Source organism: Phocoena sinus, chromosome 2, assembly GCF_008692025.1.
Source record: "Phocoena sinus isolate mPhoSin1 chromosome 2, mPhoSin1.pri, whole genome shotgun sequence".
Lineage (NCBI taxonomy): Eukaryota > Metazoa > Chordata > Mammalia > Artiodactyla > Phocoenidae > Phocoena > Phocoena sinus.
The window spans coordinates 143,651,628-143,676,545 of record NC_045764.1 but is presented as its reverse complement, the minus strand read 5'-3'; the positions used below and the strand labels follow the sequence as shown (position 1 = coordinate 143,676,545).

Below are 24,918 nucleotides of genomic sequence, written 5' to 3'. Positions count from 1 at the left end.
TTCTCCTAAGGACTACCAGACAGGATCAGTTTTACTGATGCTTCCTTTTGTTTCAGGCTCCAATATGGCTTGTTGTCCATCCATCCAGTCCTCACTTAAATTTGTGACATTTTGTTCATCATGGATTTTTTTTTTGCATTAATTTTTACTAAATTTTAAAAAAATATTTAACATATTTTAAAACATTGCATTAAAATATTATTTATCTTGATTACTGAGCTCCTTGGCACTCCCTTAACTTTTGCCCCTAATGATGGAAACTTCAGCTCTAACTTTTTGAGGGGAGAGGTGTATTTTGGGGACCGACTGTGCCTGCTTCCTTAAACCTGTGACCTTGCTAATGGGAACTTTCTCTGCCCCCACCAGAGGCCAGGATAAAGCTCCCAGTCTGGTTCCAACTCCTCCACTCTCCCACCTCCATTTCCATGGAGCTCAGGAATGACCCCAAATCTTTGAAATCCTTTCGGTTCAGCTTAATTCCGTTAAGTATTGGTCAACAGCAATATACTAAGTGCCAGGCAAGTACCTGGTTAAGGCTGGGAGTGGAGGAAGATGGGCAAAGACGGGAAGAGTCAGAGGCGCAGAGCGCGCTGGGGGAACCTGGATGGAGAGAGCCTGGGCGGGGAAGGCTCCGGGAGGCGACACGGGGGCGGCCCTCCCCTGAGAACTAACCACGGACTTTAGGGCACCTTCGGCGGGGAGACCACGTCAGAAATCCCGTCCGGGATTGACTTCCTGCCCGGGAGGCCCCGCGGCCTCGGGCTCTGGGCGCGGGCCAGCGGGGCGGCGCCGGCGCCGGACCGGAGGCGCTTCCTGGGCGCAGCGCGCGCCGAGCTGCGCGCGGAGGAGCGGGAGCGCGGGACGGCGCACCGGGGAGGGCGCGCTGGCGGCGACATGGAGGACGGCGTGCTCAAGGAGGGCTTCCTCGTCAAGAGGGTGAGCGCAACGGAGCCTCTCCGGACACGGCCCGGGGCGGGCCCGCGGCGGGCGCCGGCTCACCTGAGCCGCGGTCGGCCGGCCTGGGGCCACGTTGGGCGGAGTCGCGTGTAGTAGGGAAAGCCGGGTGGACAGTGGTTGGGGGTGAGCTTTAGCTAGAAAAGAGGGGCCAGGGCACAGGCGAGGAGGAGAATCCCGCTTGGCTAGGGCGTGTGGGGTGCAGGGGGCGGCTACTCGTAGTGGACAGCTTAATTAAAACAACGTACTAAAATACGAAGCGTATAGGATTAAAATATGATGTATTAAAACAACGAAAGTGTGTTCGGTAGTCCCCAGCGCCCGTCCAGTTAATGCATCATCTCCTATATTTTTCACAATAACCCGTGTGGGAGGAGGAAGCTTATGTTTCTTAAGCCCCTACTGTGCACCAGTCCTGGACGTTGTCTCCTTTAATCCTCCCAACAGTCCGACAGGTTGGTGGTACCACATTACCCCCCCACCCCCCGTTTCTTCAAGGGGAAAACAAAGCTCCAAGAGGTTAAGTAGCTCAGGATCTGGACTAGTGGGTGATGGAACAGGATCAAACCCACTCAGGCTGACTCCAAACCGTTTTCTGCCCACTGCGGGGTGGGTATTGTTATTCCTGTACTACAGATGAGGAAACAGGGGTAGAAAGATGAGAGCGCTTGCCCAGAGCCCCAGGGCTAATAACAGCCGGGACTGGAACCGCCATCCTCGTTTCTTCCACATCACCCCATGTGGCCTTTCCCACAGCAAGCAAGAGTCCAGACAAAAACTCAACATATCGGGAGGGCTTCCCTGGTGGCGCAGTGGTTGAGAGTCCGCCTGCCTATGCAGGGCACACGGGTTCGTGCCCCGGTCCGGGAAAATCCCACATGCCGCGGAGCGGCTGGGCCCCGTGAGCCATGGCCGCTGAGCCTGCGCGTCCGGATCCTGTGCTCCGCAACGGGAGAGGCCACAACAGTGAGAGGCCCGCGTACCAAAAAAAAAAAAAAAAAAAGTAGAAAATGAATGAAAAAGCAGCTGCAAGAGGAAATTAGATTTTTAAAAGTTCTTTTAACATTGATGTTCACACTAAACATTTATGCTAACCCTAAGAGCAGAGCATAAAATCTGGGGATGAGCCTTTTGGCTCTTCTGAGTTTATAGCTTTGGGAGGGGGATGGATGAAGAGGGATGAAGGGACTCGGCCTCCCCTGGCCACCAGATCAACCCTGAGGTCTCAAGTCACTTTCTGTTCAATAGGTAATGCAGCCATGTTATTTTACACACTATATGACATAGGAGGGCGGGTGTGTTGTTTGCTCAAAACTGTAAGCAGGAGGTGTAGGAGGCTGTGCCGGATCAAGGGTCAGAGTGGATACAAGCAGGTACAAAATTCCACGCCTGTTCCATGCCACTGGGATTAAAGTGATAGGTTGGTCCCTCACAGTTTGTGGAGGCAGCTGCACCTCAGAGAGACCACCTATGGGGAGCTTTTCCTGCAGCTTATAAGGTGAGAGGGAGAGGGGTTTGGGCAGGGGTTTTGATGGCCATTGTTGATTGCCGGGATAGCCGAGCCCTGGTAGGGGCCTGTTGAGGACAAGCCCTCGCAGAGGGGCCCTTTGGGGCGTCCCCTTGTTCCTGGGGGTTACCTTATATGATTCCCCACCAACACCACCACCACGCAGAGTCAGGGGAGGGCTGGAGGGAAGGAAGGATGTGAGTTCTCTTCCAGATGGGCCACCCAGTCCAGGGTAGCAGCTTAGGGAGTATAGGGTACAGGGAAGTGAGGACAGTCAACCAGGTCTGGCCCCAAAAGCCCACCGAGGGCCTTGGCTGAAATACCTAAAGCACATTCCAGCCAAACCCAAAGACAAGAGTTTGAAGCTGGAGCCTGACCCTGAGGCAAGCGGAAGCCACACCCTTTCCTACAAGGCAGGGATGGGGCCCCTGCCCCTGCTAACTGTCCCTGCCCACTGATCAGGCGGACTTTTCCTCTCCCCCATTTCCCCCCTCCTCCTGGATGGCAACAGCAGCCCCCATGGCCACTGGAGAAGGTGCAGGGCTACGACGGTGGGATTCCACAGATTCGGGGGGGGGGGCGGTGGTTACGGTCCAGGAGTGGGGCAGGGCCTAAGCTGGAAACCCAGCGTACAGAACAGTCGTCACCAGTGAGGGCAAAGCAGGAGACGGGCAGGGACATGATGGATTTGGCTCTTAATCCAGCCCAGACAAGAAAGAAGCAAAGCTCCCGAAAGAAATGCAGAGTGCTCACTTGGCCTGGCTTTAGAAGGAGGGTGAGGGGGAAGGAAGGCGGATCTGCATGGGTAGGACTGCTTGTGCTTTAAGAAGCAGCTGAAGCACCGAATCAGGCATTGCTGCCCGGCTCGTACCTCAGAAACAACACTCAGAAAATGACATGGCAGTGTCGACACGCTTTGGCCTAGAAATTTCATTTGTAGGACTCTATCCCCAGGAAATGCCATACAAGCTTTAGGAACAAAGTGTTATTTCTGTAGTGAAAAAACTGGAAACTACCTATATGTCCCCCCAAATAAACAAATGATTACAAGTGAATTTCAGTTATGCAGAGGTTAAAAATGTTTATAATATTATAATCCAAAGAGTAAAAATATAAATGGTATGAGTAAGGAAAAAATTTGCTTGGAAGAAAAAAGCAAGAAGGCTAGAAGAAGTTTCGAAAGCTAAAGGTCTCATATCGAGGTGTTCGCAGGGCCATACTCCCTCTGAAACCTGCGGGGGAGAATCCTTCTTTGTTGCTTTTGTTTCTTGTATTCGCAGGCTGTAAAGGAAACACGCAGGTTTATTCCTTCCTGTGTAGGAAAAATCTAGCTCTTCCCCACTGTGTGTTTCTCTGTCCTGTGGGGTTCCTTTACTTTTACACAGAACATTTCACTTCTGACTCTTCTAGTCACCAAATGTGTGGAGGTTTTTCCCTACACCAAGCAATTCTCTGCAACACCCAGTGTGTGTCCTACAATTTAACTCAAGGCTGACGCTATCAGAGACGGCGTTAGATCCCACAGCATAAGAGCTCAGTCCTACAAGACTGCTTCCGCAGCCCTCCCCCATGCTCCAACACACACACACACACACACACACACTTCAGACACCAGTCAAAAGCCCAGGTTGTCACCTGTACTCTGACCAACTGCCTATAGATCAGAGGTTCCAGGGAAACACTTAATTAATGTTTACCAGCTTATTAAAGAATGTGATAAAGGAAAGAAATGAGCATCCAGGTGGAAGAGATGTGTAGGGCAAGGTATGTGGGAAGGGGCCCAGAGCTTCTGTGCCCTCTCCGAGTGTACCACTCTCCCAGCACCCCCGTGTGTCCCCCAACCTGGAAACTCTCCAAATCCCATATTTCTGGGATCTTATGGAGGTGTCATCATGTAAGCATGATAGATTGTTAACTCCATTTCCAGCCCTTCTCTTTTCTCAAGAGAATGGGAGGGGGGGCTGAAAATTCCAAGCTTCTAATCATGGTGTGGTCTTTCCAGTGACCAGCCCTCACCCAGGAGCCCACCCAGAGTTGCCTCATTACACAAAAGATACTCCTGTCACCCAGGAAATTACAGGGGGTTCAGGAGCTCTGTACCAAGAACCGGGGGCAAAGAGCAATATATTGCATTTTCTGTTATCTCACACAGGCACTCCTTGCTGTTCCTTGAGTTGTAGATGCATCATTCTATCTCTGCCTCCATCGTCACATGACGTCTTCTCCCTGTGTGTCTTTCAGTGTCCAAATTTTCCTCTTCATATAAGGACACCAATCATATTAGTGTTATTAGGGCCACCCTAGTGTAGTATGACCTCATCTTAACCTGATTACATCTGCAAAGACCCTATTTCCAAATAAGATCACATTCACAGTTCCCTGGGGTTAAGACTTCAATGTATCTTTTGGGGGGACATAATTCAACCCACAACAAATACCATCTCTGCTTCTTTGGGGTTGTAGGGTCTTGGGCAAGACCTTTCTGGGTCTCAGTTTCCTCATCATTAAAGTTAGGGAGTATAGTATAGGCTTTTTCAAAGGGTCCTCCAGATGTAACATTCTGTGCTTTTTTTTTTTCAATTTTTATTTATTTATTTAATTTTTATTTTTGGCTGAGTTGGGTCTTTGTTGCTGTGCACAGGCTTTCTCTAGTTGCAGAGAGAAGCTAGTGGGGGCTACTCTTCATTGCGGCATGTGGGCTTCTTATTGTGGTGGCTTCTCTTTGTTGCGGAGCTCTAGGCGTACGGGCTACAGTAGTTGTGGTACGCGGGCTCAGTAGTTGTGGCTCGTGGGCTCTAGACCACAGGCTCAGTAGTTGTGGCACATGGGCTTAGTTGCTCCGCGGCATGTGGGATCTTCCCGGACCAGGGCTCGAACTCGTGTCTCCTGCATTGGCAGGCGGATTCTTAACCATTGTGCCACCAGAGAAGTCCCATTCTGTGCTTCTTAAGCCCAGTCCTAGGGTCACATCGCAGCTTATGGAATCTCCTCCTTCCCCCTAAAGGGGCTCTAAGCCATTCATGGTCCAACTGGCCTCTGGTCCCAGTCAGCCACTTACAGACAAGGAGCCTGGAGAGGGAGGCAGATTCCCAGGTGAAGGAAAGCCTGGGCTCTTTTTCAGCTTATGCCACTGTGCTTTTGGCCTCTGACACCATTTGCCTGCTGGTTTTGGATGAGTCCCTTACGCCCTCTGATTATGGCGAAGCTTATCTGAGAAGCAGGGATAATGGGGCTTTCCTTCTCACTTGGTGGATTATTACAGTAACCTCCAGCTGAGCTGGCTGCTCCAGTCTGGCCGACCTTACTCAGCTGTTCTGCTCAGGTGTGGTCGGTTGATCCTGAGAACCTACGCTTGTCATCCTTCTGCTTAAAAGTCTTCAGGGACTCCCCTCTGGCCACAGTGAAGTCACCAGCTGCTCCGAGTTTTCTACCTACGTAGTAGATTCTATCTCATCAGCCTTTCTTCGATTGCTCTCCTTTGCTGTCAGTCTGGATTCTTAGCTGCTCATAACACGGTCCACTCTAGCAAGTTTCAACGGAAGGGATTTCATAGAGAATAATAAATATCAAGTAACTCAGGAATATTTGGGAGGGCCGGGTGCCACACAGCCAGAGATGATGCAGCCAGACCAAAATATCCAACAGCACCACCAGTCGTTTCTTGTGGAAACGTCACTGCCGCCACTGTTTGCCACTTGTCCCTGGTAACTCTGGGGATTGGGTGTCAGAAGAACCTGTCCTTCCACCACTATCCTGCCACCTTGGTGGCTGCCAAAAATGCCCCGTGCACAGGACTGGCAGCAACCTGACCACCTCCCTGTTCCTTCCTGCCATCGATTCTGGGAAATGTAGCATTTTGTCCAGGAAACGTAGCCCTATCTCTATTGGTTTGTTCTGCTCAACATGTGTTGGTTACACTTTTCTCCCTAACATCTCCAGGCCCCTTTCTCCTTTCCGGTTGTTTTAGTTTATTAGGGCTGCTATAACAAAATACCACAGACAGGACCACCTAAACAACAGATTTATTGTCTTGCAGTTCTGGAGGTCGGAGTCTAAGGTCAAGTTGTTGGCAGGCTTGCTTTCCTCTGAGGCTTCTCTCCTCGGCTTGTACATGGCACGTCTTGCTGTGTGCTCACATGGCCTTTCCTCTGTGTGCATGCCTCCCTGACATCTGCGTGTCCAAATTTCCTCTCCTTGTGAGGACCCCAGTCAGATTGGATTAAGGCCCAACTAATGGCCTTATTTAACCTAATCACCCCTTTAAAGGCCCTGTCTCCAAATACAGTCACATTCTAAGGTAGTAGGGGGTTAGGGCTTCAACATATGAATGGGGAGGGGGGGATAATTCAGCTCAGAACACCTATGTTTTAAGGTTTAAGACTATTTTGCCCCCTCCCCTTCTCCGCCTCACACCGGCCCCCATGCCGGAGCCACACCTGTGTGCCAGCAACTGCCTTTACTGCTAATTGCTGCGCCAGGACCCCCTCAGCAGGGATTGTTGGGCGAGGGGACTTGAGTCTGGGCCATGTGGTCTGGTGTAGACCAGTGCTCACACAGTCGACTCCTTCGACAATTTTCTGTTCCCTAACACAGTCAGTACACGCACGCTGAGCGTGGAACAGAATTGCAGCACCACAGATATGAGAACTGAAGCGGCCTTTGACATTAATAAATGCTGGGTCAGGAAACCAGTGAATCGGGGACAGTCTCTGAATCAGATAAAGTGCCTCTCTCTTGGTTAGAATCCAGCCCTAATTGGGCTCTGCTCTGGGAAACATGCCAAGAAAGCCACTTTCATGAGCGTGTACAAAATCATTTCATTCTGATTCTTCAGCAGACATTCTCCCATCCACTGTTCTGTTCTAGAAACAGACTCTCTGCCTTCACCTGACTATCCTGTCCACTAGCTCCATGACCCACCTGAGAGCCCCCCCAACTCCCCTGCCTTTTAGGCCTGTCACAGCAGGCTAGGTAAAAACGTTAGGATCCTTAACAATTTGTGGCTTCAACTTTACAAATTGCCCACATCCTTCAACTAACAATATTCTTTTTTCGGAATATATCCTAAGGAAAAAAAATTAAGAGATGCAGATCAAAATTTATGTGCAAGGATATTCATTGCAGAGTTGTTTATAATAGTGAAAAAAAACAACCTCAGTTACAACAGGAGATGGACAAGAAAATGATGCATCCACCTAGTGGTCATTAAAAGACATGTTCTAAAGAAATTTAATGGTGTGAGACGATGCCTGGCAAAGTCAGCAAAAGAAAAACTAGAAAATAAAACTCATATATGTAATATCCTGATTTTTAAAAAAACTAGAAAGTAAAAACTAAAAGGGAAAAAGACTGGAAGGAAATACAAAATGTTAACAATGGCTGTCTCCCAGTAGCAGGATCTTTTCTTCTGTTGACTTTGCAGTTTCTTTCAAGGCTTATAACCAGAAAAAAAGAACAGATGGGAACTAGAAAGTCAATGCCAAAGGTGTTTGTTACATACTCAAAAGAGATGACAAAGAGATCCAAAGCTCATGCTTTCTTCATGAAAATGAAAATAAAACGTGATTCTGAACTGGATCCTTTCGCAATTAAGGACATTATTGGGGTAATTGGTGAAACTTGAATGGAGTTTGTGGAACAGATGAAAATAATATATTCATGTAAATTTTCTAATGTCGTATTGTGGTTATGTTGGAAATACCCTTTTTATTTTTTGGTAGGAGTTACACAATAAAATACTGAGAAGTGATTGGAGCTTCATCGTGTTAAAAACTAACTCTTGATTGCTTTTGTAAAAAAATTTATAATTTTCTTCAGCTTTTCTCTGAATTGAAACTATTTCAAAGTAAAAAAATAAAATTAAGCTAAAAAAGAGAGATAATTCTGTCCCCTTATTGGAGAGTTGATCCCATGGCACAGTCTGGTCACCTGTGCCATGGGCCACCTCTCCCTGGACACCACGTTGTCCCCTCGGCCACCTCACCTCAGGGTTCTCCTGTCTGTCCTCAGGGTCACATTGTCCACAACTGGAAGGTGCGATGGTTCATCCTTCGGCAGAACACGTTGCTGTACTACAAGCTCGAGGGGGGTCGGAAAGTGATCCCCCCCAAAGGCCGCATCCTTCTGGATGGCTGCACCATCACCTGCCCCTGCCTGGAGTATGAAAACCGACCAGTAAGTGAAGGCCCCTGCTTCCCAGCTCCTCCCTCCCACTCCCTGGACCCTCCCGTCTCTGGCCTCTTTGGTGAAGGTGGTGTGGGTCACGGGAAGAGCTGAGTTACTGAAAAACCTAGACTCAAATCCTGGCTACATCACGTACCAGGCATGTGACCTTGGGCAAGTAATTGCATCTCTTCGAGCCTTAGTCCCTCATCTATAAAATGGGATAAAATAACGACACCTGACTCTCACGACTGTGATGAGAATCATGAAGGTAACGGTGGGTCAAAACACCTTGTAGGCTAGGAGCCACTACACAAATGTGAATAATTACTGCTACTTGGGGTTCAATAGGAAGACTTTCATCCCCCGAGGGGCACATGTTCCAAAAGTTCGGGGCAGCTTCAACTCTACCATCAGAAACGAATCTGAATTAATCATTTACTGAGGGCCCATTAAGTGCCAAGAAATTTGCTGGGCTTGGAGGTGTCAAGGAAGAAAATGGTAAGATTGCTTCTTTCAGTTAATGATCTTATTATGAAAGCAAGTGATTAACAGAAAAACATTCAGAGTTCCAAATGTTGGTACAAACATTATTAACTGCAGAGAACACTGTATTGCTGAAGGAGAGGAAAATGCCATCATAGGCTGTCTGCTCAGGTACAGCTTTAAGAGGGGTAGAGGTTTGGGCAAAGATCTGAAAGAGGAAAGAGGCAGAGTTTCCAGGCAGGTAGAAGGTCTTGGGTAAAAGTGGAGGGACAGGTAGGGATAAATTTAGAGATCAGGATGGCCATTGTGGCCAAAGGGTATGTTCACTGAAGGATTGGTGGGAGATTGGCTGGGGCCAGGTACAGGTAATAGGGAGCCATTGAAGGTCTTGACTGAGAGAAGGGGCTGGTGAAAACTCTCTTAGGAAGACCAAAATGAACACCTAAGCTCAGTTCCTAATAAGATAACTAGTTCCATAAAGAAGGGATCTTACCATTTTCTTCTTTCTTATCATGTTTTTCTTCTTTGACTCTTCTAGACAAATTGATGAATCTTCTAAGTATAGGAAAATATTAATGACAGTCAATTCTGGGTAATGGGTTTACTGGTGTTTGTTTTGTACTTCTTTATAGTTTAAAAGTTTTCTCAAATAGGAAACAAAAGGAGCTGTTAAAATAATCAGGCATGAAATGAGGCAGAAAGAAGGGATGAACCTGAGGAAACATTATGAAGGAAACATTGACAGGACATCGTTGACCGGATGTTGAGGGCAAGGGAGAGAGAGGCATTGAATATCATTCCAGCCTAAGAGGCTGCAAAAGTGAAATGTCATTCTGTAATTTCCACTGCAAACCTGGAAATACCACTGATTAAAAGAGATGGTGTAGCTCTCCGTGGGGGTGGGATGGGACTGCTGGGGAGTGCTGAGCCTGGTAAGAGACTTGGGTCTGCATCTTCTTCCTTGTAGCATCATCAGACCAGACACAATGCCTGGGCACATAGCAGATGCTTAGTAAATGTTTGTTGAATAAATGGTTAATAAAAAAGAAAGATTTACAGATAAGTGAGACAGTTCTAAGACAACCTAGTTTTCTAGGTGCATTTAAGACTCTGGGTTTCAATAAATTAAACCTTGGAACTTGTAGGTTAACTTTTTCTTGGGGGTGGTAATTTTTAAAAATTGGAGTGTAATTGCTTTACAATGTTGTGTTAGTTTCTGCTGTACGACGAAGTGAATCAGCTATATGTATACATGTATCCCCTCCCTCTTGGACCTCTCTCCTACCCACCGCCCATCCCACCCATCTAGGTCATCACAGAGCACCAAGCTGAGCTTCCTGTGTTTTATAGCGTGTTCCCACTAGCTATCTATTTTACACATGGTGGTGTATATATGTCAGTCCTAATCTCCCAGTTCATCCCACTCTCCCCTTCCCGCCCCGTGTCCACATGTCTGATCTCTATGTCTGTGTCTCTATTCTAGATTCCACGTATATGCATTAATATACAATATTTGTTTTTCTCTTTCTGACTTATTTCACTCTGTATGACAGACTCTAGGTCTATCCACATCTCTACAAATGACCCAATTTCGTTCTTTTTTATGGCTGAGTAATGTTCCATTGTATATATGTGCCCCATCTTCTTTATCCATTCATCTGTTGATGGACATTTTGGTTGCTTGCATGTCCTGGCTATTGTAAATAGTGCTGCAATACACATTGGGGTACATGTGTTTTTTTGAATTATGGTTTTCTCGGGGTATAAGCCCAGCAGTGGGATTGCTGAGTCATATGGTAGTTATATTTTTAGTTTTTTAAGGAACCTCCATACTGTTCTCCATAGTGGCTGTATCAATTTACATTCTCACCAACAGTGCAAGAGGGTTCCCTTTTCTCCACACCCTCTCCACTACCTACTGTTTGTAGATTTTCTGATGATGGCCATTCTGACCGGTGTGAGGTGATACCTCATTGCAGTTTTGATTTGCATTTCTCTAATAATTAGTGATGTTGAGCATTTTTCATGTGCCTCTTTGCCATCTGTATGACTTCTTTGGAGAAATGTCTATTTAGGTCTTCTGCCCATTTTTGGATTGGGTTGTCTGTTTTTCTGATATTGAGCTGCATGAGCTGTTTGTATATTTTGGAGATTAATCCTTTGTCAGTTGCTTCATTTGCAAATATTTTCTCCCATTCTGAGGGTTGTCTTTTCATCTTGTTTATGGTTTCCTTTGCTGTGCAAAAGCTTTTAAGTTTAATTAGGTCCCATTTGTTTATTTTTCTTTTAATTTTCATTACTCTAGGAACTGGGTCAAAAAAGATCTTGCTGTGATTTATGTCAAAGAGTGTTTTTCCTATGTTTTCCTCTAAGAGTTTCATAATGCCCAGCCTTACATTTAGGTCTTTAATCCATTTTGAGTTTATTTTTGTGTATGGTGTTAGGTAGGGTTCTAGTTTCATTCTTTTACATATAGCTTTCCAATTTTCCCAGCAAAGAGACTGTCTTTTCTCTGTTATATATTCTTGCCTCCTTTTCATAGATTAGTTGACCTTAGGTGCGTGGGTTTATCTCTGGGCTTTCTATCCTGTACCATTGATCTATATTTCTGTTTTTGTGCCAGTACCACACTGTCTTGATTACTGTAGCTTTGTAGTATAGTCTGAAGTCGGGGAGCCTGATTCCTCCAGCTCCATTTTTCTTTCTCAAGATTGCTTTGGCTGTTCGAGGTCTTTTGTGTTTCCATACAAACTGTTCTAATTCTGTGAAAAATGTCACTGGTAATTTGATAGGGATTGCATTGAATCTGTAGATTGCTTTGGGTAGTATTGTCATTTTCACAATATTGATTCTTCTAATCCAAGAACACGGTATATCTGCATCTGTTTGTGTCATCTTTGAGTTATTTCATCAGTGTTTTATAGTTTTCTGAGTACAGGTCTTTTGCATTGTTAGGTAGGTTTATTCCTAGGTATTTTATTCTTTTTGTTGTGATGGTAAATGGGATTGTTTCCTTAATTTTTCTTTCTGATCTTTCATTGTTAGTGTTTAGGAATGCAAGAGATTTCTGTGCATTAATTTTGTATCCTACAACTCTACCAAATTCACTGATTAGCTCTAGTGGTTTTCTGGTGGCATCTTTAGGATTTGCTATGTATAATATCATATTATCTGCAAACAGTGACGGTTTTACTTCTTCTTTTCCAATTTGTATTCCTTTTATTTCTTTTTCTTCTCTGATTGCCATGGCTAGGACTTCCAAAACTATGTTGAATAAGAGTGGCGAGAGTGGACAGCCTTGTCTTGTTCCTGATCCTAGAGAAAATGCTTTCAGTTTTTCTCCATTGAGAATGATGTTTGCTGTGGGTTTGTCATATATGGCCTTTATTATGTTGAGGTAGGTTCCCTCTATGCCCACTTTCTGGAGAGTTTATCATAAGTGGTTGTTGAATTTTGTCAAAAGCTTTTTCTGCATCTATTGAGATGATCCTATGGTTTTTATTCTTTAATTTGTTAATATGGTGTGTCACATTGATTGATTTGCATATATTGAAGAATCCTTGCATCCCTGGGATAAATCCCACTTGATCATGGTGTATGATCCTTTTAATGTGTTGTTGGTTTCTGTTTGCTAGAATTTTGTTGAGGATTTTTGCATCTATATTCATCGGTGATATTGGTCTGTAATTTTCTTTTTTGTGTGTGATATCTTTGTCTCGTTTTGGTATCAGGGTGATGGTGGCGTCGTAGAATGAGTTTGGGAGTGTTCCTCCCTCTGCAATTTTTTGGAAGAGTTTGAGAAGTATAGGTGTTAGCTCTTCTCTAAATGTTTGATAGAATTAGTCTGTGAAGCCATCTGGTCCTGGACTTTTATTTGCTGGGAGATTTTAAAATTACAGTTTCAATTTCATTACTTGTGATTGGTCTGTTTATATTTTCTAATTCTTCCTGGTTCAATCTTGGAAAGTTGTACCTTTCAAGAATTTCTCCATGTCTTCCAGGTTGTCCATATTATTGGCATATAGTTGCTTGTAGTAGTCTTTTATAATCCTTTGTATTTCTGTGGTGTCAGTTGTAATTTCTCCTTTTTCATTTCTAATTTTATTGATTTGAAACCTCTCCCTTTTTTTCCTTGGTGAGTCTGGCTAAAGGTTTATCAATTTTGTTTATCTTCTCAAAGAACCAACTTTTTTGATCTTTGCTATAGTTTTCTTCATTTCTATTTCTGCTCTGATCTTTATGATTTCTTTCCTTCTACTAACTGGGTTTTTTTTGTTCTTCCCTCTCTGGTTGCTTTAGGTGTAAGGTTAGATTGTTTAGATTGTTAGATTGTTAGATTGTTAAATTGTTAGATTGTTTATTTGAGATTTTTCTTATTTCCTGAGGTGAGATTGAATTGCTATAAACTTCCCTCTTAGAACTGCTTTTGCTGCATCCCATAGGTTTTGGGTTGTTGTGCTTTCATTGTCATTTGTTTCTATGTATTTTTTTAGTTCGTCTTTGATTTCTTCAGTGATCTCTTGGTTATTTAGTAGTGTATTGTTTAGCCTCCATGTGTTTGTGTATTTTACAGTTTTTTTCCTGTAATTGACTTCTAATCTCAAAGCGTTGTGGTCAGAAAAGATGCTTGATACGATTTCAGTTTTCTTAAATTTTCCGAGGCTTGATTTGTGACCCAGGATGTGATCTATCCTGGAGAATGTTCCATGTGTACTTGAGAAGAAAGTGTATTTTGCCGCTTTTGAGTGGAATGTCCTATAAATATCAATTAAATCTATCTGGTCTATTGTGTCATTTAAAGCTTGTGTTTCCTTATTATTTTCTGTCTGGATGATCTGTTCATTGGTGTAAGTGAAGTGTTAAAGTCCCCCACTATTATTGTGTTACTGTTGATTTCCCCTTTTATGGCTGTTAGCATTTGCCCTGTTTTGAGGTCCTCCTATGTTGGGTGCATAAATATTTACAATTGTAATATCTTCTTCTTGGATTGATCCCTTGTTAATTATGTAGTGTCCTTCCTTATCTCTTGTAACAGTCTTTATTTTAAAGTCTATTTTATCTGATATGAGTATTGCTACTCCAGCTTTCTTTTGATTTCCATTTGCATGGTATATCTTTTTCCATCCCCTCACTTTCAGTCTGTATGTGTCCCTAGGTCTGAAGTGGGTCTCTTGTAGACAGCCTATGTACGGGTCTTGTTTTTGTATCTATTCAGCCAGTTTGTGTCTTTTGGTTGAAGCATTTAATCCATTTACATTCAAGGTAATTATCCATACGTATGCTCCTATTACCATATTCTTAATTGCTTTGGGTTTGTTTTTGTGGGTCTTTTTCTTCTCTTGTGTTTCCCTCCTAGAGAAGTTCCTTTGCTGTAAAGCTGGTTTGATGGTGCTGAATTCTCTTTGCTTTTGCTTGTCTGTAAAGCTTTTGATTTTTCTGTCCAATCTGAATAAGATCCTTGCTGGGTAGAGTAATCTTGGTTGTAGGTTTTTCTCTTTCATCACTTTAAGTATATCCTGCCACTCCCTTCTGGCCTGCAGAGCTTCTGCTGAAAAATCAGATGACAACCTTATGGGGATTCCCTTGTATGTTATTTGTTGCTTTTCCCTTGCTGCTTTTAATATTTTTTCTTTGAATTTAATATTTGTTAGTGTGAGTAATATGTGTCTTGGTGTGTTTCTCTATGGGTTTACCCTGTATGGGACTCTCTGCACCTCCTGGACTGGGGTGGCTATTTCCTTTCCCATGTTAAGGAAGTTTTTGACTGTAATCTCTTCCAATATTGTCTCAGACCCTTTCTCTTTCTCTTCTTCTGAGACCCTTATAATATGTATGTTGGTGCGTTTAATGTTGTCCCAGAGGTCTCTGAGACTGTCCTCACTTCTTTTCATTCGTTTTTCTGTGTTCTGCTCCTCAGCAGTTATTTCCACCATTTTATCTTCCAGGTCACTTATTCATTCTTCTGCTTCAGTTATTCTGCTATTGATTCCTTTTAGTGTATTTTTCATTTCAGTTATTGTGTTGTTCATCACTGTTTGTTTGGTCCTTAGTTCTTCTATGTCCTTGTTAAACATTTCTTGTATTTTCTCAATCTGTGGCTCCATTGGATTCCCGAGATTTCGGCCCATCTTTACTATCATTACTCTGAATTCTTTTTCAGGTAGGTTGCCTATTTCCTCTTCATTTATTTGGTCTTGTAGGTTTTTACCTTCTTCATCTGTAACATATTTTTTTGTTGTCTCATTTTTTTTGATGGGTGGGGCTGTGTTCCTGTCTTACTGTTTGTTTGGCCTGAGGTGTCTATTACTGGAGTTTGCAGGCAGTTGGATAGAGCTAGGTATTGGTGCCAAGATGAGGACCTCCAGGAGATCTCACAACGATTAATATTCCCTGGGGTCTGAGGTTCACTGTTAGTCCAGTGGTTTGGGCTTAGTGCTCCCACCACAGGAGCTCAGGTCCAAGCCCCGGCCTGGGAATCAAGCCGTGCAGCGCAGCAAAAAAAAAAAAAAAACAGTAACAAAGAATAAAAAATAAAAAAAAGAAGCCTGGAAAAGGCCTTGGTGGTGGGCGGAGCTTAGGTGCCGCGCGGCTGGAGGGGGTCCCGGAGGACTGAGGTTTAGGCCCAGGGCCCCAGCAGGCTCTCTGGGGCTCAAGCAGGCAGGGGAGACGCTAGCCTCGTTCCCCTCCGATCCCCCAGTACCCCAAAGGTCTCTCCCCATCCCTGCTAATCCCTGCTCCATGGGCGGGCTCCTCCAATCATGGGAACCCCTCCCTTCCCCCAGCCGCCCCTCAGGGGTGCCAGTCCCATCCTGCCTCCTCTTTTCCTCCCCTCCCCCTTGCCCCCAGCATCCTACCCGGTTGCTCGGGGATTCCTCCCGTCCCTTTAGGTTTCCGAGGTCCCTGACCAGTGCCTGGTAGGGGCCCTAGTTGTGAGGAGACGCGAACTCCACCTCTTTCTACTCCGCCATCTTGGCTCTTCCTCCGCTGTAGGTTAACTTGTTGACGTGATACCGCTTCATAGTCTTTAAGGAACAGTGGAGAGCAGAAGTGCTGGTAGAACAGGCTGGCGATAGGAAAACTTTGTTCTGTGTTTCGAAAAAGGAGACAAGTTGCTAACTGGAGCTGTGAACTTCTTGCTAATTCTACGTAAAATTCTCAAACAGAGAAAATTGGCATCTGCCAGTTCATGACTACTTGAGGGGGAAGAAGCCAAGAGGAGTCAGTAGGTTCACTAAGAACAAGTTATAAAGTGTATCGTGTGTGTGTGTGTGTGTGTGTGTGTGTGTTTATTTTTAATTAGGGAAGCTATAAAAAAGTGTGTCTGGATTTCACATGGAACTTTATAGTCTCTCCTGAGATCTTTTCATTAAAATGGCGAACTACAGACTGACAGGGTGCTGGTTGAACTCATCTTTCCACGATGTTGATGAGTGAATCCATGTTAACTTGGAGGAACAGCTTCATGGTACTCTTTGGGACTGTGAGCCCGCCTTGTCTTATCCACCATTTTTGCTGTTTAGGTGAAGGACTTGATGAAGTTCGCAAGCAAAGCGAGGTAGGAGCTAATACATTGGAAACCAGAATCAGAATGAGACAGAATCCTTCTGTTTTCCAACAGAAGTGGTGAGCCCAGTCTACTCAGATGACGTTTAGTAGGATCAACATGCACAATCTCACAATGTTTGAAAAAAAACCCTAAATGCCCATTTAAAAGATGGAGGAGATGTGGCCCACCTGAAAAAGACTCTCAGCTGACTGCCCAGAGCATCAAGCCCTGAGGATGCCACTGCTGAGACCTCAGGCCCATGCTGTCTTGTACCCCCAGACCTTCCCTGGAGCAGTTTGTTCCATTCCAAGGGTCGTATTTTATGAGAATGTTGAACCAACGGCAGAACATTTAGCAGGGCATAAACTGGTTGAGAAAGTTTAAACAGTATCATATGAGGAATGTGTGAAAGACTTGGGATGATTAGACCCGATTAGAAAGAGGATGAAAAGGAACAGAGCTAACAGTTCCTTCAAGGTGGGCATTAATAGCCTCATATGACAGATGAAGGAACTGAGAGTCAGTGGGTCCTTTAATGTGCCCAAACGTCCATAGCTAAGTATCCACATCAGTGTGACCTGGAAGCCTGTGCATTTCCCACTTCAGCACAGGGGCTGTCATAGGAGGTGAGCTTAATCTATGTGGTTCTAGAAGGCAGAATCAGGAGCAGAGAGACCAAGTGCCCAGGAAGCAGACCCTATGCTAATGAGTCTGTCCAAAGGGGAAAGGTGGTGTGCTCCCCGTCACTGGAGGTGTACAAGCAAATCTTTAAAGACCACCAGCTGGGGTGTGGTTGAGCGCTCAGGCACCCGGCAGTCACTGGACCACGTGGCCTCCTGGATTCCCCTCGGTTCTGTCATTTTAGCTGCTCAGCCAGCATTCTCTTGCCTGCTCGGTCTGACTGGCTGTCTTCCCACAGCTCCTCATTAAGCTGAAGACTCAAACATCCACGGAGTACTTCCTGGAGGCCTGTTCTCGAGAGGAGAGGGACGCCTGGGCCTTTGAGATAACAGGAGCTATTCACGCGGGGCAGCCGGGGAAGGTCCAACAGCTCCACATATTGAAGAACTCTTTCAAGCTGCCCCCTCACATCAGCCTGCAGTGAGTGCCTGGGCCCTGCCCTTGCCCTATCTGGCCTGGCTGCAGACTCTTCTGTGTGTGTGCAGCGGGGATGCAGGGTTGGGGTGGGGTTTGGCGGGGGTGGGGGGTGGCCTGTGGCTGTTACCCAGGCCTGACTGGTACCACCATTGTGCTTCAGGGCCTTTCGCTGTCACTGTCCTGCTTACATTGTTTTCTCTGCCTGGGAGTGGCCCTACCTACCTGCCCGGGGAACCTCTTGGGGCCTGTGCCTCTCCTGGCCCCCTCAGTGTCTTGACACCCTCTCTTCAGTTTCAGCCAGGGTGCTCAGGGCTATGTGACAGCTCCCCAGAAATCCCTGCTCACCCGTCATTAGTCTTGTTTGCAGCCTGGGGGCAAGAACGATGCGTTCCGGTAGCGGTTGCATTCTCGCTCTGTGGGATTCTTCATCCATTCATCCATTCATTCATTTATTCATTCATTCAAGAAACAGTTATTGAGTGCCTGCTGCATGCCATACATTGCTCTAGGTGCTCAGGAGATGCAAATGAGAATAAACAAAGTCTCATCTCAGGGGCTTTCCAGCCCAAGTACATAAACAGAGAATGAGAAAAGATCTTCCATTTGTGGCAGGAATCATCCCACAGAACAGAAGGAAAACAGTAGTGGAGGCGATACTATAAAGTAGGGACGGATGAAAGGAGTTCCCATCATGGAATCTCTTACATCAGCCCATCTGCAGGAAATACCCCCTAACCTTCCAGGCAGCAAAACTACCAAAAAGCTTCATACCAGGCTCTGGGATCTTGATTGTGCATCTAGGGCGCGGCTGAACCGTGGTGAGTGCAAAGCAGGACCAGTGGCAGATGAGTGCGGGTTCAAATGATGGGTGACTTTGAGAAGCAGCTGGAGGAGTTTGAACTTTATGCAGTAGATCATAGAGAATCATTACTGAACATTCTTTAGTTTCTAAATTAAAAGCCACAGCTCATTAGTTCTACTACAGAAGGAATACCTGTCTAGTCTAGAAATGTTAGAACATTTAGATGAGCAAGAAGAAAAAGGAACGTCCCCAAATCCTACCTCTCAAATTCTGATGCATAATGGAATACCCCCTTTTTTGCGATGTGTATCATCCCATGTGCCATGTGCTTTATACCCTTAGCAACGGCTCTTGGACCCTCCCTCATACCTGTCAGTGTGACCAGGGTCCCTCCCCTTTGCCTTCCTTCTGTGTAGTCACATCGTGGACAAGATGCACGACAGCAGCAGTGGAATCCGGCCAAGCCCCAACATGGAGCAGGGAAGCACCTACAAAAAGACCTTCATAGGTGAGCCTCCCCTCTCGGGGGCTGGGCCAGGCACTGGAAACCTGGGGCTTGGTGATCCGGGACTCAGTGTGCTTGAGCGGCTTGTGTTGAGGCCAGAGCTGCCTGCCAGCCAAGGGGCTGGCCTGAGATGGCCACGTGTGAGTGCGGCCACAGCTCTGAGCAGCAGGTGTGACCTTCGGTCTGCTCTAGGGCAGAGCCCCAAGGCTATGCAAGGCTGCCCAAGAGGTCAAGGTCAATGAGGTCACAGCCAAGCACCCCTGAGGAAGCTGGTCTGGAGCCTGTCGTCTGACGGGTGCTGCCCTTACCCTGATGCAGGCTCCTCCCTGGTGGACTGGCTCATCTCCAACAACTTTGCAGCCAGCCGTCTGGAGGCCATGACCCTGGCCTCCATGCTCATGGAGGAGAACTTCCTGAGGCCGGTAGGCACCCGAAGCACGGGAGCCATTCGCTCTGGGGATCTGGCTGAGCAGTTCCTGGATGACTCCATGGCCCTGTACACTTTTGTAAGTTAGGGAGTGGGTTCCTTTTGCCACAGGGGCAGAGAGAGGAAGAGGCAACAGAGTTGGGGGGCGGGTGGGGATCCACAGTCACGGGTGAGAGGCCAAGGCTGGGGGAACAGCTTCACCCCAGGTGGAGTGGGTTTTCTGTATGAAGGCTTTTCCTTTCCCCCGCAGTAGCCTCCACAGCCTAGAACTAGGACTTTTTGGTAACAGAGTCCTTGCTTTCTCCTTCCCGCTAGGCTGAGAGCCCCAAGAGGAAGATGAGCTCCAAGGAAGAAATCAGTCTCAGCGCCGTGGAGTTAAGTGGCACAGTGGTAAAGCAAGGCTATCTGGCCAAGCAGGTATGGCCGCCTTGGAGCAGGGAGCAGATGGGCAGTTCGCAAGCTCGGGGGAGGCAGGAATCCCTGCAAAGGGCGGGAAGGGCTGAGATTGCCAGGGGCACTGATTATCAGCAGAATCTGCTAAAGTCAGGGTCCAGTGGCAGCCACCGGGAGCAAATCAAGGGGCATGCACGTGTCCACTCACGCATACACGAGCCCCAGACAAGGGGGCGTTCCGGGAAAAGTGCACACAAGTAGTTATCACAGCATTAGAAAACAATGCCTATGTCACTGCCCAGTTCACTTATTTGTCTGGAAAGGCATTGCCTACTGGTTGGCATTTTGCCTTTGCTGGCTTTCTGCTCCCTGAGGCTTCCTGGGGTCTCTGCCTGCTTTTGTGGGACTCTGCCTGCCCCCTCGAGAAGTATTTTCTCCACCTACTTCAGTAGGTTGAAGGTGAAATTCTGCAGTGTAATCTCTGTGTTTAAAAACTGACCGTGGCCACTGCTCCTACCACGTTGGGAGAGCGGCCACGTTAAGCGGGGATAGCCGGGTCACAGTCACACCTGCGGCATGTCCACCTGTGCCTGCAAACCAAGCTGCCACGTCCCGGCACGTGAGGTGTAAGCCAGTCTCCTACACACCTCTTGTGTCTATGCAGTCCTGACACGCCACGTGAATGTGTGCGTCTGTACAACACTGCTCAGCACCGTTCCCATCTTCTTGGAGCACTCGATGTCATTGTCACCTGCTTCTTGCGTATCAGGATCCCCTTCTGCTCTTAGATTGCTTACCGTCCACGTAACTGCCTGTTTATTCCAAGGGCTCTGCTTCTGCTGGGCCTGAAGGGAGTCTGGTGAGGGGAGGTAGTGAGGTCCTGGGAGAGGAGGAGGGTGTGGGAGGGACTCGGGGTGCTCCAGACTAGAGGGTTAAGGAAGCTTTGTGACCTAGGGGTGAAGCCACAGTCACACGCACGGCAGTATCTTCCACGCTTAGATTTAAACATATAATTGATTGTTTCTTACTCTTTTTTTTTTGCAGTAGAGTTGATTTACAAGGTCGTGTTAGTTTTTGGTGTCCAGCAAAGTGATTCAGTTATGAATATATATATACATATTCTTTTTCCTATTCTTTTCCATTATGGTTTATTACAGGATATTGAATATAGTTCCCTGTGCTATACAGTAGGACCTTGTTGTTTATCCGTTTTATATATAATAGTTTGTATCTGCTAATCCCCAACTCCTAATTTATCCCTCCCCCACCCCCTTTCCCCTTTGGTAACCATACGCCTTACTCTTTTTCTGATGCGGAATGCCAAAGTGGTTTTCACTGTATATAAGTGCACATATATACCTGTAGGTGTAGGTTTGTTTTCGGACTAAGTTGACACTTAAAATTTGGTGCCCTTGGGTTCAAGTTTGCCTGTGAGTTCTTGGTCCAGTTGAAACCTGTGACCTCCCTGTCCTCCGTGTGCCCTGAGTGGTGTCCAGGCAGTGCTCCCCCTTTCTTTCAGTGCTGACCCTCTTTGGCTGTGTCAACTCGGCTAAAGGTGACTGCTGTTGGTGAAGTGTCACTGAGCTGTGAAGTCCATGACACGTCACTGCAATCCCCAGGTCTCCAGGCTCTTTTGAGAAAGTCATTCGTTGGAGCAGGCTGGCTGGGAGGTTTGAGGTTCCGCACTGGAGGCACAGAGGTGGGAGGAAGTGACTGAGAGCTGTCACCGATGAGCCTTGCACCCTCTCTTTGCCTCAGGGGCACAAGAGGAAAAACTGGAAGGTGCGGCGCTTTGTTCTGAGGAAGGACCCGGCTTTTCTGCATTACTACGACCCTTCCAAAGTGAGTGCCTTGTCATGCTCCCAGACATCTCTCCAGAGCAGAGCAGGCAGCTGGCTTCACCTCCCCCGCCCTTCCTCCCAGCGTCCCTACCATAACTCCCACCCACTATGCCTTTCCTTCCACGGTGCAAGCTACCCCTCACAGTCTGATCACTCCTTTCTTTCATCACATTGTTGCCTGCTCAGTGGATCTACATTGTTTTGAGAGGAAAAGCGTCTTTCAGTTTCTCCAAAGCTGGCTGTGTGCCTAGGGAAGGTGAGGTGGGCTGATAAAGAGACTCCTAACTGGTGCTTTCTAGTCTCTTTTCACCCCTTTCCACCCAAAGAGTCCAGGAATTCTGCCCCTTCAACCTCATGTCCCCACCAACGTTTTGAAAGGTTTCTTTTACCATGTAATATTTAAGCCATAATTCTGAGTTTCAGATAATAAGTATTCCTGCATGCTGGGTTTGATCTAATTCCAATCAGAAGAAAAGAAAAATGTCCTTTTAGTCAGCCTGTTCAGCCTTGTCTTGGTAGATGTATTCATTTGTTTTTTTGAAATAAGAATGGATGTTCCTCCCTTGCTGAGCTTCAGTCAGGAACCCCACCCTAAGCTGAGAAACTGAAGGAACTTGAAAGAGTACCCCACCCCGGGACCCTGCTAGACCACAGGGAGGGCCGAGGGACAGGGAGGGGGGTGGCACTGCTGCAGCTGGCTGTGGAATGAAGAAGCCCGGACTTCCTCGCTGGTGCAGACGACTTGCCATATGATGTCCAAGTTCAGCCTCAACTGCTGTTACAAATAACTCTCACAGACTACTTTAGCAGGCTGACTGCGGGTGGTTATAGATGAGAGGGTGACTCTTCTTTTTTGTGCCTTCACACAGTTCCTAATCAGGTCTCCTTTCCTTTGCAGGAAGAGAACCGGCCAGTGGGTGGGTTTTCTCTTCGTGGTTCACTTGTATCTGCTCTGGAGGATAATGGCGTTCCCACTGGTAAGGGGCAACTTTCGCCCTGGCCTGATCTCGGGGGCCTCCCTCCTGTGCTCTCAGTTAACACTCTGCTGTTGAAGGGCTAAGCTGTGAGGGCTGATGGGCTTTCTCAGCGAGACGATGAATGGTGTGAGCTTTGAAGCCGATCAGAGAAAGGGCAAGTGGGGTGTTCTTAGTGTGTTAACAACACAACTAAATGACCCTTGTCTTTCATATTCTTTCCCATCCTTTTCTGTGCTTACTGGCCCATAGGCTTCCGCCTAAGAACAGTAGCTTACAATAGTGCTTAAGGACTGACAACACACTATTAGCACACTAATTTCACAATAGACAGTTGAGGTAGGAGGATAGTATTATTCTTAACTTATGGATGTAGAGATTGAGGTTCAAAGAAGTTAAAACAATTCAAGTCAAATCCCACATCTGTGTCTGGTTTTAACATAAACATACTGGACTCTTTGATGTGAGTTAGACTGTAGACCTGTGGTTTGCATAGCGGGCAGGCCAAGAGGGCTTCCAAGAATGTCCAGACATAGCACCGGCAGGCCTTAAGGCACAGGTGAGGGAGAGGGGATGGACAGGAGGAATACAGGAAAGCACACATCTGGTGGGATTTCCTAACCATACACATTTGTACTAAGAAATACTTCATGGTATGTGTTTTTGTCTGTCTCAGTTGACTTTCAGCTACTCCCAGCTGAAAGCAGACATGGATGTTCACTTGCTGATTTTTTTTTTTTTTTCTTCCTGCCTAGGGGTTAAAGGGAATGTCCAGGGAAATCTCTTCAAAGTGATTACTAAGGATGACACACACTATTATATCCAGGCCAGCAGCAAGGCTGAGCGTTCAGAGTGGATTGAAGCTATCAAAAAGCTAACGTGACAAGGATCTGAGGGAATGGGATCAGGATTCCTCCCTCTTAACAGATGACAGGATTTCCTGGAAAAAGGGAATGTGTTAAGACTTTTAGCTTTTTCTATTTTGTACTGGAGTAAGATTGGTGAAGAGTTCCTTAGATTACAGTGGGCAGTGGTGCTATTTCCTTCCCCACCTTCAAAGTTAACATGGAAATGCTAGAATAGCCATTAGGCATCAGCATCTTGACTTTCGCTCATCATCACAACCAGCCATTCCTTGGGTACCAAAGTAGGTTTCCCTTGTCACACTAACTGGCCACGTTGTAATACTAAATAAAACATTATAGTCTCATGGTGGCGCTCTCTGAAATGCTGTCAGCAACTCATTCTTTGGAATGAATAAAAATTGTTATTTGTTCCTGGCTATTAGAATTCCTATACCAAGTTTTAGTTTTCAAAGGTTTTTCATGCTTAAGGCTATACGAATTATTAGGCAAGCTGATTATAAAAACATCTCAAGTGATCTGTCACTAAAACATGCCTCATCTTAAAGTGGGGATGGGGGGCAAAATTTTGAAAATATCGTTTTGCTTTGAAAAATAAGCTTTCGTTAAGTATTATACGTTGCAGAAAAGAAATCATGGACTCAGACAGATTAGTCACACATACAAAGTAAAATTACAGTTTTTCTGTGGAAAAAAATGTCATTTAGATAGAGCAGGAGTTTGTTGAAGGACAGGAACAGCTCTCTAAAGGACACAGAAAGATGTCAATGGGAAAAGAATTAAATCAAGGCATGAAATTTTGGGTTTTAGAATGAAGATTAATGGAGACAAATAGGTACCAAGAAGCTTCACCAGTTAGGAGGTTAATCTGAAGTAGTGAAAAGTCTGCATCATACAGTATCTTTAAAAACATTTTTATTACTTTCAAGTTTAATACAGTAATCTGCCAAGTACAAGTGCTTCGGCTTCCTTTAATGAATAGATACGTAACTTACATTTAAGGGGAGTGGATACTTCCAAAGTGCTTAAGTAAAAATTCATTCTCTTCAATAGTTTGAACTGTCTCCTCTTAATCTTGTCTAGAATAACTGATCTGAGGTTTTACTTTATTCCTTACATTCTAAGAGACTGCCTTTTAAAGCACCATTTTCCATTTGGCATTTCACCAAGGTCTATGTCCTTGGAATTAGTTTCTTTATTGCTTCTTGTTATCAACAGGTGTTTACCTGAATTAAACTGCATTTGGTTTGATGGCTTCTTGACTCTAAATTAGCACAATTACACCCCACTCTGTATGGTATCAGTATCGTGTGTTGAAAAGTAGTTGACTATCACCTTGAGGCAAATCAGGGGTCAACTC

The 24,918-nt window shown here is 45.9% G+C and overlaps 1 protein-coding gene across 1 annotated transcript; it reads left to right on the top strand.

Moving 5' to 3' along the window:
* Positions 1-458: 458 nt before the first annotated feature.
* PLEK2 (pleckstrin 2) lies at positions 459-24,813 on the top strand. Its single transcript, XM_032620897.1, has 9 exons — positions 459-936; positions 8,471-8,635; positions 17,575-17,756; positions 18,972-19,063; positions 19,379-19,566; positions 19,803-19,904; positions 21,639-21,722; positions 22,620-22,698; positions 23,451-24,813. Exons 1-9 carry the CDS (start codon positions 895-897, stop codon positions 23,576-23,578), a joined length of 1,062 nt encoding a protein of 353 aa, XP_032476788.1. The 5' UTR covers positions 459-894; the 3' UTR covers positions 23,579-24,813.
* Positions 24,814-24,918: the final 105 nt, after the last annotated feature.